Source organism: Osmerus eperlanus, chromosome 12 (assembly GCF_963692335.1).
Source record: "Osmerus eperlanus chromosome 12, fOsmEpe2.1, whole genome shotgun sequence".
In the NCBI taxonomy this organism is placed as follows: domain Eukaryota; kingdom Metazoa; phylum Chordata; class Actinopteri; order Osmeriformes; family Osmeridae; genus Osmerus; species Osmerus eperlanus.
Window position 1 is genome coordinate 633,506 of NC_085029.1, and position 13,016 is coordinate 646,521.

Sequence of the window (13,016 nt, forward strand, 5' to 3'; positions counted from 1 at the left end):
ATTGTTCAAAATATATGACTCTGCTTACTCAGAGTTTGTGTATGCGTTGCAGATCCTGGCAAGTACAACTACACACCACGGCTGTTCTGTCTAAGTGCCAGCTCAGGAGTATTTGAGGGGGAAGAGCAGCTCAGCTCTGTCCGTGTGACCGAGTCCGTCATGGCTTTTCCCTTTCTTCAGGAGAACCTCTACTCTGCACAGCAACCTGGTAAACCATTCTCTACTCTTAACATCAGCCTGATAAACAAAACTCTCCTCTGTACAGCAACCTGGTAAACATACTCAGAAGGTTCCATATACTATGTCAAGTGTGCACTCTTAGCCCACATCCTACCAACATATTTAACATACAAAGACTACTTACTAGGGTCCTTGGGGACCCCAAGAATAAAGTACTGTAACAAACAACCATCATAGCAAAATGTTAACTTATTTCTTCTTAAAACATTATTAGTTAAATAATTAATTTTATCTGAGGAAATTATTATTTGAGGAAAGGTGCAATTAATTTGCACATTGTGTAAAGCGAAAATATACACTTTTCTTAAAGCCAGACACCACAGGTTAATAGGGTAAAAATTAAAAGATATCACCATTAAACTTCCCCAGTTGATTACTTATATTAAGACAATGGTTTTTTGCATTACAAGTTTTCTGAATATTTCACTGAAATCTGATTATTGGTTAAAGCTAGGTAAAAACTTGTTGTGTCCTTTTGTTGATACTTTGAATATAAAGTTTTTTACAGAGGATATTTTTTATATCTCTTTTTATCACTTCAGAAATCAGAAAATACTGTCAACACTCATAAAAAACGATTTTCGCCACTTTTTTGAATAAAATTCCCGATAAATCAGGCTATGAAATATTTATAAACAAACCCCTCTGTAAAATCCTAGACAAAGTAAATTGGAATATAAATAGAAAGTTTGATGTATATGAGTACTACAGAAGAGGAGATTTCACGCTCAGAGCATGAGAAAAAACTCATTTTGAGAAAACGGGCTTTGAAAAATATGTGTTGTAAAATTGTATACAAATGTATTTGAAAGCACTATTTACAGACAAAGTATCTCATCAAGACCTTAGCACCAACAACAGACAACATTCCAAACACATTAAAACTGAAAACTGAACCAGCATTGGCCTTTAACTGGACAGAATTGTAGTAAAATACACCCACACAGACACACACTGCTACTAGAACTTCCACCCTGGTTTGGTGGTTGTCCATCCTGCTTAAATGTGCCTAGTTAGCCTAACCATTTGTGTTTGCAGCCTAGTTCTCCATGCCTGCTCCATATGTAACCCCCTCATCCACTTCCTGCTTGTGACTTTTCAGTTTTCTTTATGTGCTCAGACTCTTGCGCCTATGTTTCATGCTGACTGTAACAGTTTCAGCTTTTGCAATTCTGAACCGATCAGTTTCCCTCATTGCATCCACAGTAACAACAGTGCTCTGAAGCCACAACCTCTCCATCACAGTTAGCATGGCAGAGGCACCTTCATTAAAAGTAGAGATGGCCATACTGGATGCTGCCTCAACCCTGCTTTTCCTTACAAAGACTGAGTGCCTCCATGCTGCATTCGCTGCAACCGGCTGTCACTAGACATGCAGTGGTATACTGGAATAAGCTGCTTCCCTACCTCTCGTGTTAAAATGTTTCCAGCATGGGGGTTATGGCTACCAGGTGTTTCCCCATTCTCCTCTGCCTTCCTGTACCAACACCAGGAGGTATTGCACCTGGTGTGCAAGGGGTTGTCATCAGTGGGCATACAGTAGATGAGACTTGCCCATATTGCTGCCTTCATCCCATCTATTGAACCCCTGGTTGTTCAGAATTGCCCCCCTGTAATAATTTTGTAACGTTTTACATTTACTTGCGGTCAGCTTTCCCACACCCTTTCCTCCTAACTTAGCCTGTGCACTCCATTTTCTCAGTGCTTTTCCCATTCGCTTGTGAGCATGATTGATGCACTGAGAGGTGAAGCCTCTTTTCTGCCAGGTGCCGTCAAAAGACACGCTGATGTTTATTACTGCGTCTGCATCCTACCTCAGCAACTCTGCCACTTCTGGGTCAACATCTGCGTAAGCCTGCCTGATCTGCTCCCTGGTCTTGTGAAGTGACTCTGGCCCTCTCTCAATTTCTGCCACTAAAATGAAATGTATCACAAACTGTTCACCTGGTTAAGTTTTGTTGATACAGTACACGTCTTTTTACTTTGTGGCATGACACACAATAAGAATAACTTCTCTCCCTAACATCCTTTGTAAGCTGCCTCCATGTCCTATCCAAATCACATACTTATTGTGTGTTATGTTTCTGCCACAAAAGGAAAAATAAATGTGTACTGGTAGGCTACATTATTTAAATATATCTTTGTTCACTTTAACATTGAAAGGAAAAGTCTGTCCTATAAATGTTAAACTGACCACATAATATAAAATACTGAATGAAATATTACTTTCTTATTTTGTAACCAGATTGATTGAGGCTACAGTGGAGCCAGCAGTAATATAGGGGAGGGGGGAGAAGAAACACAACAATGCCACACTTCATTAGTTTTTGAAGTTTTCAATAGTGCCACCAATTTTACAGCTAGAGTGAGAGAGATGCATTTATTGCTCCCCCATAGCTTAAAGTTTTATTTATCTAAACCCTGTTTCCTTACCTGTCACTCTCTTGTCATGTCTCTGATAGGTTTTCAGATGAAGTGCAGGAATCCCTAACACTTTACCTATTTTCTTCAGAGGCTGCAGCATACCCCATCCCTAACTCATGCGCTATGAGCACCATTCGCACATTCACATCAAACGCGACGTCGTTCCTGGTTCCATCTTGAAGACGTGTAGATGTGTACACACTTTTGTGGTACCTCTCTCTTTCACAAAGACTGCACTCAAGTAGCAAACTGCTACAGAACCCATGATTCTGCGGATCTATATTAATTTTAAGGCCTGTCCCTGCACAATTAGGAAAGATTAACCCACTGACCAATTAATTCAGTCTAGGGCTGCAACTAACGATTATTTTAACCCTTGTGCTGCCTTCGGGTCACATGACCCAAAGGTTCATAATGAACCATCATTGTTTTTACCCAATTTTACCCAATACAAAAACAAATAAAAATAATTTTCTTTTAACCTTTGCAATGTGGGGGGTCTGAGACAGCCCAACGGTTAAAAGAAAATGCTTCACTTTGTTTTTGTATGCGGTAAAGTTGTCGCAATACGACGGTGGGTCACAATGACTGATGGGTCAGAATGACCCGAAGATAACACAAGGGTTAATAATCGATTAATCTGTCGATTCTTTTTTCAATTAATTGATGAATCGGATAAAAAAAACAAAAAAGCATTAATTTCCAACCCTTTATTCAAAAACAGAACTGACAGTGCAAATTCACAGTGCAAAAAATCTTCAGAATGTGCACAAACAGGCACACAATTTTGAAAAAGTTATTAATATTAGCGTGGATTTAATGCTATTTTCCAAGATGAGCAATATATTTGAGTTTTGTTAAAAAATTTAATGAAAATGTAAAGGTTGTGAAAGTAGGCCAGACTTTATTAGAATAATCTGGTGTATATTTAAGATTTTTTGACACCATTTTGAAATGAGTTAAGATTTGCGAGGATTAAGCTATTTTCAAAGATTAGTGATTTTCTATCATTTTATTTAAAACTTCATTAAAAACGTAAAGGCTGTGGAAGTATACCAGACATTGTTAAGATACAGAATGACCCGAAGATAACACAAGGGTTAAAATAAATATTGAAGTCACTTATTGTTGTAATTACTTGTTAGCTTGTTAAAGTCTTTCAAAATTGTAAACGGAGGCTTTGACAGCGTCCCTGTTGTTCTGGTAACTTTTTTCTGACACTTTGTACAGGCTCATAATAAAAATAACGTACGCTTTGGGGACTGTCGGAAATATTTAGAACTCACGTGTCAAAGGTAAATATTAGTTAATTCCCGGGCAATAGAAAACATACATTACAGGGCTCGACATTAAGGCTTGTCCGCTTTTCCGGGACAATTTGATTTTTTTGTAGGGCAAGTGGAAGAGAAATGTACTTGCCCCACTGGACAAGTTAAAACTCAAACAAAATAAAATGCTATGTTACTTCACGTTATGTGCCAATAATTACGTCTATTTTACCAATTTTATTTGACTGAATTCAGCATTAGCAAAACACAAAAAAAGTGGCTTCATCCAGAGATCTCTACAGACCGTACAGCTAATTTAATGCTCAACACTTGAGCGAGGGCTTATTACTTGAAAGAGGAATTATTTACTGTGTCGTCTCAGTTACACTATCAGGGCTTTGAAATACTGTGACATGTTAAAGTAGGAAAATGGCAACACAAATAATTGTGAGGTGTGCTTGCGACCGTTGCAGATGGGTCAGTTTCATTACTTACATTTTACAACTAATATTTCTGTATATTTTTTATAATTATATGCCTACATATTGGCCTATTTATGAAGATTGCATAGATTAAAAATCATACATTTGTTGCTGCTCATTTACACTTGAAAATACTAAAAGCGAAGTGTAGAATGAAACATGATTCTCTTCTAATTCACATTAGTGCATAAGGTAATGGTGATAGGCGGTAATGCTGATTCTAATAACGTTGTCATTGGCAGTATCTTCACTGGAATCATGATTCTAGTACCACCTGCAAACTGATAATATGCCCCCAAAAAAGGCTATAGCCTAAGCTTGAAATGTATTTCTGGAAAACTATATATATAATATATATATAAATATAACACATTTACTGGAAGCAATCATTGTCAGTAACAACAACAGCAAAATGCGACCATTTGGTTGCAGTCTACATCCTTTACTGGAGAAGCCAGCTGTGCTCCGTTTGCTCCTATTTTCAGTCACCAGTCGAAAAATAGGGTGTTGATATCACAGCGTGGAAACATAGCCTGCTACATGTTATCACCCTGGCCTTTGCCTGTGGTGTTTTTGCAGCTGTCTTGCCGTGTAGGTAGCTAGCCTAGCTAAACTAATGTTCTACTATAGGTAATCGCGCATTGGATTTGTGATGTTAGTGACTGTGGCTAGCTACTTAGTGTCAGAAATATTAACCTACCAAGCATTTCACAGTCAGTTGGTGAATAAGTTAAGAAAGCTTTATTACTTGCGGCCGCAAGGAGACAAAACATCACACGACATGGTGCTACAAAGTTTGTCCGCTAGCATGTTGTGCTAGCTACCTATTTAAACAGAACCGCTCTTGACAGTCATTGGTTAAAACAAAGGCATGCAAATGTCCCATGGATCTTCTTTCATTGGCTCCCTTGCATAGACCTTGCGCGCGCGTGTGAGTGCGCTCTCTGACCCCTCTAAGCTTGACCATATGATTAACATATTTCATGGCCTCTCCAGTAAGATAGTGGTCAGCCCAGGTCCCCTTGTTTACGTAAGCCTAGTCAGTGTTTCCCCTAGGTTTACAGCTTTGGGAGGGGGGCAGGGCAGACGGGGGGACGGACGGACCATGAGACAGAAATGACTTGCCGTCGTGTAAATAACATAAATAACATAAGGCCATTTAGTTTGTTTAATCAAAGAGCAAGCTATAGACCTGTTTTATAGGAAAGGTAACCTTAAATGACTTATTTTGTGATCTAGCGCTATATATATATATATTTTTTTTAATTAAAAAAATTACTTGACCTTCCAGGGGGGGCGGGGGGTGCCGTTGGGGGGGCGGGGAGCCTCCCTAATATAATGGTAGGGGAAACACTGCTAGTGTTACCCAGAGTTCAGATTTGGGGGTAGGCCTCTCTTTGCTCACAAAGCTAAACACAGTATCATTTTATACTGAATAAAAGGTTACATCTTCAATTTTTCGGACAGTTAGCCACCGTTAGCTTCACTTTTCTCCACAATAACTTAAAATAAACCTAAACCATGCAACGGAACGTAAAATCCAATACAAGCAACGCTTTCGGAACCAATTTAGATATCGACATTGTGAATGTAGTGCAAAAATTGAAGGACAAGTTAGGGTGGGTAAATAATAATAAATAATAAATATATATGATAGAGAATATAGGTTGTGCCTTGCCGTTTGGCAAGCATACCCAATAACAATATATATGTGATATAACAATAATGTGTCTTGCTGAGAGTGAGCACATCTAAATATTTTACTTTCTCTTGTCTGCCCCTCTCTGTGTAGCCATCTTCCTTTTGGACAACCACATGGAAGTGTACATGTGGCAGGGTCAGCAACCTGACGACACGGCATGTACTGGCTCCGCAAAGATCCGCTGGGACAACCAGAGGAAGTGTGCCATGGAGACTGTACTGCAGTACTGCAAAGGTTAGGACTCATCAGAGGGAGGACAACTAAAAGGAGTGATATGCTGGAGTAGACAGCAGTTTGTCAGCCCAAAAACATGGACCTTACTTTTAGAAGATTGCTGAAAGGGATGACATAGTGGATTTGTTTGAAAAGATGTGTATATTAGAGTAATAAACAGAGAACTTGGTTAATCATTTTTTTATGTTTTGGTTTTGTATCTCATGAATAGAATATGCAGGACAAGGTGGTGGTTCCCATCTTCAAAAAGGGGCACCAGAGGGTGTGCTCCGATTATCAGGTTATAACACTGCTCAGCCTCCCTGATGAAGTTCATTCCAGTGTGCTGGAAAGGAGGGTCTAACTGATTGTCGAACTGTGGATTCAGGAGGAACAATGCAGATTCCGTCCTGGCCGTGGAACAGTGGACCAACTCTTTACCCTTGCAGTTGCCTTGAGTTGTTTAGGCCATCTAGTCTACATGTGTTTTGTGGTTTCGGAGAAGGCTTACGACCGTGTCCCCCGGGGAACCCTGTGGGAGGAACAGCGGGAGTATGGGTTACCGGGGCCTGTACTACAAGCTATCCGATCCCTGTATAACCAAAGTGAGAGCTGTGTCAGCATTCTCGGCCCAAAGTTGAACATGTTTCCAGTGGGTGTTGGACTCCGCCAGGGTTGCCCTGGGGCAGAGTGCAGCCAAGTGTGAAGCAGCCGGAATGATGGTCAGCACCTGCAAGTCTGAGGCCATGGTTGGAAAAAGGTGGACTGCTTCCTCTGGGTTTGGAGTGAGCTGTTGGCCCCAGCAAAGGAGTTGAAGTATCTTGGGATCTTGTTTCTAGTGTACTAGTGACGGGAGAAAGGCGTTAAACTGACAGGTGGATCGGTGAGGCGTCTGCAGTGATGCAGGCTTTGTACCATAGCTTTCGATTTACCAGTTGATTTACGTTCCAACCCTCACCTATGGTCATGAGCTTTGGGTAGTGACCGAAAGAACGAGATTTTGGATACAAGCGGTCGAAATGAGGTTCCTCCGTAGGGTGACTGAGCTCAGCCTTAGAGACAGGGGGAGGAGCTCAGACAGCCTTAGAGATAGGGGGAGGAGCTCAGACAGCCTTAGAGACAGGGGGAGGAGCTCAGACAGCCTTAGAGACAGGGGGAGGAGCTCAGACTGCGTTAGAGACAGGGGGAGGAGCTCAGACAGCATTAGAGACAGGGGGAGGAGCTCAGACTGCCTTAGAGACAGGGGGAGGAACTTAGACAGCCTGAGAGACAGGGGGAGGAGCTCAGACTGCGTTAGAGACAGGGGGAGGAGCTCAGACAGCCTTAGAGACAGGGGGAGGAGCTCAGACAGCCTTAGAGACAGGGGGAGGAGCTCAGACAGCCTTAGAGACAGGGGGAGGAGCTCAGACAGCATTAGAGACAGGGGGAGGAGCTCAGACAGCCTTAGAGACAGGGGGAGGAGCTCAGACAGCCTTAGAGACAGGGGGAGGAGCTCAGACAGCATTAGAGACAGGGGGAGGAGCTTAGACAGCCTTAGAGACAGGGGGAGGAGCTCAGACAGCCTTAGAGACAGGGGGAGGAGCTCAGACAGCATTAGAGACAGGGGGAGGAGCTCAGACAGCATTAGAGACAGGGGGAGGAGCTTAGACAGCCTTAGAGACAGGGGGAGGAGCTCAGACAGCATTAGAGACAGGGGGAGGAGCTCAGACAGCCTTAGAGACAGGGGGAGGAGCTCAGACAGCATTAGAGACAGGGGGAGGAGCTCAGACAGCCTTAGAGACAGGGGGAGGAGCTCAGACAGCCTTAGAGACAGGGGGAGGAGCTCAGACTGCGTTAGAGACAGGGGGAGGAGCTCAGACAGCCTTAGAGACAGGGGGAGGAGCTCAGACTGCGTTAGAGACAGGGGAGGAGCTCAGACAGCCTTAGAGACAGGGGGAGGAGCTCAGACAGCATTAGAGACAGGGGGAGGAACTTAGACAGCCTGAGAGACAGGGGGAGGAGCTCAGACTGCGTTAGAGACAGGGGGAGGAGCTCAGACAGCCTTAGAGACAGGGGGAGGAGCTCAGACAGCGTTAAAGACAGGGGAGGAGCTCAGACAGCCTGAGAGACATGGGGAGGAGCTCAGACTGCGTTAGAGACAGGGGGAGGAGCTCAGACAGCGTTAGAGACAGCGGGAGGAGCTCAGACTGCGTTTGAGACAGGGGGAGGAGCTCAGACAACCTGAGAGACAGGGGGAGGAGCTCAGACAACCTGAGAGACAGGGGGAGGAGCTCAGACAGCCTTAGAGACAGGGGGAGGAGCTCAGACAGCCTTAGAGACAGGGGGAGGAGCTCAGACTGCGTTAAAGACAGGGGAGGAGCTCAGACAGCCTGAGAGACATGGGGAGGAGCTCAGACTGCGTTAGAGACAGGGGGAGGAGCTCAGACAGCGTTAGAGACAGCGGGAGGAGCTCAGACTGCGTTTGAGACAGGGGGAGGAGCTCAGACTGCATTAGAGACAGGGGGAGGAGCTCAGACAGCCTGAGAGACAGGGGGAGGAGCATAGACAGCCTTAGAGACAGGGGGAGGAGAAGGAGCTTGGAGTAGAGCCGCTGCTCCTTTGCGTCAAAAGGAGCCAGTTGAGGTGGTTCGAGCATCTGACCAGGATGCCTCCTGGGCGCCTTCCTTTGGAGGCTTTCTTGGTACATCCAACTGGGAGGACCTCGGGGTAGACCCAGACCTAGCTGGAGGGATGATATTTCTCATCTGGCCTGGAAACACCTCCCCAGGATGAGCTGGAAAGTGTTGCTGGGGAGAGGGACATCTGGAACACCCTGCTTAGCCGGGTGAAAATTGATGGAAGGATGTATTTATTATATAGATATTCATGCAATTAGAGATGAGAATAACTATGTATGTCTTTTCTCATAGTTTAAAAAACGGGAACTTTAACTTAGTGGCTTAATTACTGTGGGTGTTATCTTATCTTGCTGGTGACAAGTGTGTACTGTCTTGTATTTTATGTGGTGCTCCAGAAAAGAACAAACGGCGCCCTCCTCAGGCGTATGCCATCTTAGCAGGCTCTGAGCCACTTACCTTCACCAACATCTTCCCCTACTGGGAGCGGGACATCACCGCCCAGGTAAGAGACCTGTGCTAAAATCTCATTCCAAAAAATACACAGACACACAACCCACCTGCTGTAAAGTCAAATGTGTTTTGCGTAAACCCCTTAAGTGTTAAATCAGAAGATCCTGTATATTATAGGAGGAACATTCAGAATAAATATGTTAGTATTCGCTTGCAATATTACTATTATTTACACCTGGACTAAATACTGTAGATAAATGTTCCCAAAACCGGTACCTCAAATCACGCAGACGCTCTGGATAAGAGTGTCTGCGTGATGACTGTCTAAATGACAAAAAAATTACTAAATGTAAATCTGATTGGTTCATAGTTGTGATATATTAACCATATACCACAGCTATGACATCAAAATTTCAGACTCTGCCACGTCTGAGGAAAAAAAATGCAAGCCTAACAAACTACGATTGTACTGTGCAAAAGTCTTAGGCACTATAAAAGGTTAAGTAAAAATGCTTTAAGAAATAATGAAATAAAAAAAAATTACAAAAAGTTTTGCAAAATTGCACTTTTATACTGCTGCACAAAGAAAAAGATTTGTGCAGCAGTATAAATTAACTTTGATTAAACTTTGCATTCAAATCTGATATACTTAAACGAAAAAATGAAGCAACATTAAATTTTGATTTACTATAATTCTAATTTATTTTTACTACAAATAGGTACGCTACAAAACTTTCTGCATCACTATTAGTATCCTCATCTGCCTCTTCACCGACGAAACACCAGAGTTGTCGCCTACTAATTAATAAACTGCTTTGCGCAATTCCTGTGTTGTTCTTAATTACGAATTTAATAATAATAATAAAAGCTGCCCTCGTGTACACACCGCCCTCATCGAAACATCAAGAAAAGCTGTAGCATTTAATTGAAGAAATACAGTATAACACATTATTTGTGTAAAGAATCTTGGGTGCCCAAGACTTATGCACAGTACTGTATATAAATAGCCAAATAATAAAATATATAAAATATGCCAAACTGCCACTATATAAAAGTTATAGATGACTAAATGACTAAATGTATAGATCACATCAGGCCCTAATCTATGGTTATTGGGCCTTATTCACCAAATTTTCTTAAGAACAAATTTGCTCTTAAACCCCACTTAAGCATTTTTCACGAAGATTCTGGCATTCAACAATGTTTTCTTATTTGGGATTTGTTCTTAAGTAAGAACAGAATGTACGCACACCCAAGAGCACTCTTACGCACAATTGAGAGCTGACATGTTTGCGCAAAATAAGTAGTTATACCGTTTTCGTCCATTCTCATTTAAAATGGAATATTTTGTCTCCTTTATAATCTTGCAACTAATATTTTTTATTATTTTACACAATAAAATTTAGTTTGTTTTAATAAATACACACTACACTTACACTTCTGCTCATTTGTAAAGCACTTTGAATTGAATTGTATGAATTGTGCTAGGCCTATTTAAATGACCTAGCCTTGCTTTGCCTTCAATTCACATCAATTATGTTAACGGGGAACCTTGCCATCCAATAATAAGTGACTTATCACGGTATTTATAGGCCCAAAGTAGTCTTATTCCGCACACTAAGACAACATCACACAATGGCTTGTTTATTGCTGCTGCAAAATTTAGCAGATCGTCCCCTGAGGAGGGAACGCATCTTCCGTGACCATACCGATTTATTTGCAGAGAGTGACGAGTACCTGTTGGGACGCTTTAGGCTACCAAGAGCAGTCCTCATGGATATTTCGTAACAGTCAACTGTCTTCTAGGCTATGTTTTGAAATATGTTTTTTTGCTTCAGAATTCAGATTAAAGTTAAACCATTTCACTTCATCTGTTCTGAGCACTTCTCCAGATACAGCGTTCACTGCATGAGTAATTGCATTCCATGCATTGGTTTTATTTACTGCTTTGAATCCACAGCTGACGCTATTAAATATGATGTGTTGTTTGTCGCTAACTTCTTGCAGCTGTACCTCCACTTCAGAATTATTTAGTTTTCATTTTATTAATTATTAAGTTTTTCTGTCTTTCGTCGAGGCCTCCACCGTCTTTACTACGTCGTTTTGACATTTCTCTGAGTGTGCACACGGCCCTGCCATATCATGCCCTTTTATGGGAATTAACGGGGCGTTTACCTATGCTAAATAGGAGCAACGGGGCATGAGCTTTCAACTTACGAAATATTGGGATTCATCATTCTAAGAACACACCTGCGAACAATTCTGCTGTTTAAGAACATGTCATGAATCACACGTAGATTTCTCTTAGGAACTTTCTTAAGAAAAATTTCAGAAATAACTTAGGAAGATATTGGTGAATGAGGCCCATTGTATCGGCTTTGCATGGGGCCAGACAATGCCCATTAGCTGTGATATAACCATATACCACAGCCTGCCATGAGTTATTGCGTAAATATATATATATGTGTGTGTTCATGTGTGTGTGTGTGTGTGTTCATGTTTGTGTGTATGTGGACCTGCCTGTGTCGGTTCAGGGGGAAACTGCAACAAGGAACAAGGTGACCCTGGTGCAAGATGTGCTGTCGAGGCTAAATAAGGATGAGTATTCCGTAGAAGAGCTAACCTCCAAGCCCTTGCCTGAGGGAGTGGACCCCCTGCACCTGGAGATCTACCTCTCAGACCAGGACTTCAAGGTAAACAAACACTTAAAAACTCACCAAACAGCAAAATCTACGCCTACACCAAAACTTCTAGACACATCTCTTCTGCTCTTGATGATTTTTTGCAAAAGGGTTATTCTCTATAATTTTGAGGGGATGTGGAATGTAGGCAAAAAATATGAATAATAAGAATACATTTAGTTTTATACTTTGTATTGCATTAATTAAATGTTTTAATTCTAAAGAAAATGCATTGTATGTTCAATATTCAAGTACAATTTTACTTCATTGTTTCTGGTTTGAGTAACCTCTCAATCATTTTATTTCTGTGTACATGTTTCTCATCTTCGTTGCCATAAAGACCAAACCAGAATGATGCTGCCATTTTTACCAGTTATTTTGAATTTAGGACAGTGTCAATGCCATCCTAATTTAGGATTCCTAACTTGGGAAATTCCTAAATTAGGATGGTTCTGTAATAGCTAAATTCCTATCCTAAAATAATATAGGATTTTTTCCTAAATGCGGTTAGGAAGCATGTTTCTATACTACCAAAATCCTAATTGTCATCCTAAACTGAGATAAGATTTCAGATTTAGGAAGTTTCTGTCAAGAGGCTCCAGGGATTAATAAAGTGTTATCTTAACTTAAAGGTCCCATGGCATGACAATTTCACTTTATGAGATATTTTAACATTAATATGAGTTCCCCTAGCCTGCCTATGGTCCCCCAGTGGCTACATTTACATTTAGTCATTTAGCAGACGCTCTTATTCAGAGCGACTTACAGTAAGTACAGGGACATTCTCCCCGAGGCAAGTAGGGTGAAGTGCCTTGCCCAAGGACACAACATCATTTGGCACGGCCGGGAATCGAACCAACAACCTTCTGATTAATAGCCCGACTCCCTAACCGCTCAGCCATCTGACCCCCCAGATGGCTGAAATATCGCTAGGTGTA

The 13,016-nt window shown here is 41.8% G+C and overlaps 1 protein-coding gene across 1 annotated transcript in view; it reads left to right on the forward strand.

Moving 5' to 3' along the window:
• Positions 1–13,016, forward strand: part of svild (supervillin d) — a 147,925-nt gene that overhangs the window by 123,459 nt on the left and 11,450 nt on the right. Inside the window, exons 25-28 of the mRNA XM_062475125.1 lie at positions 53–208; positions 6,207–6,350; positions 9,343–9,449; positions 11,932–12,090. Of these exons, the coding sequence (XP_062331109.1) occupies positions 53–208; positions 6,207–6,350; positions 9,343–9,449; positions 11,932–12,090 (566 nt within the window). The remainder of the gene's footprint in view (positions 1–52; positions 209–6,206; positions 6,351–9,342; positions 9,450–11,931; positions 12,091–13,016) is intronic.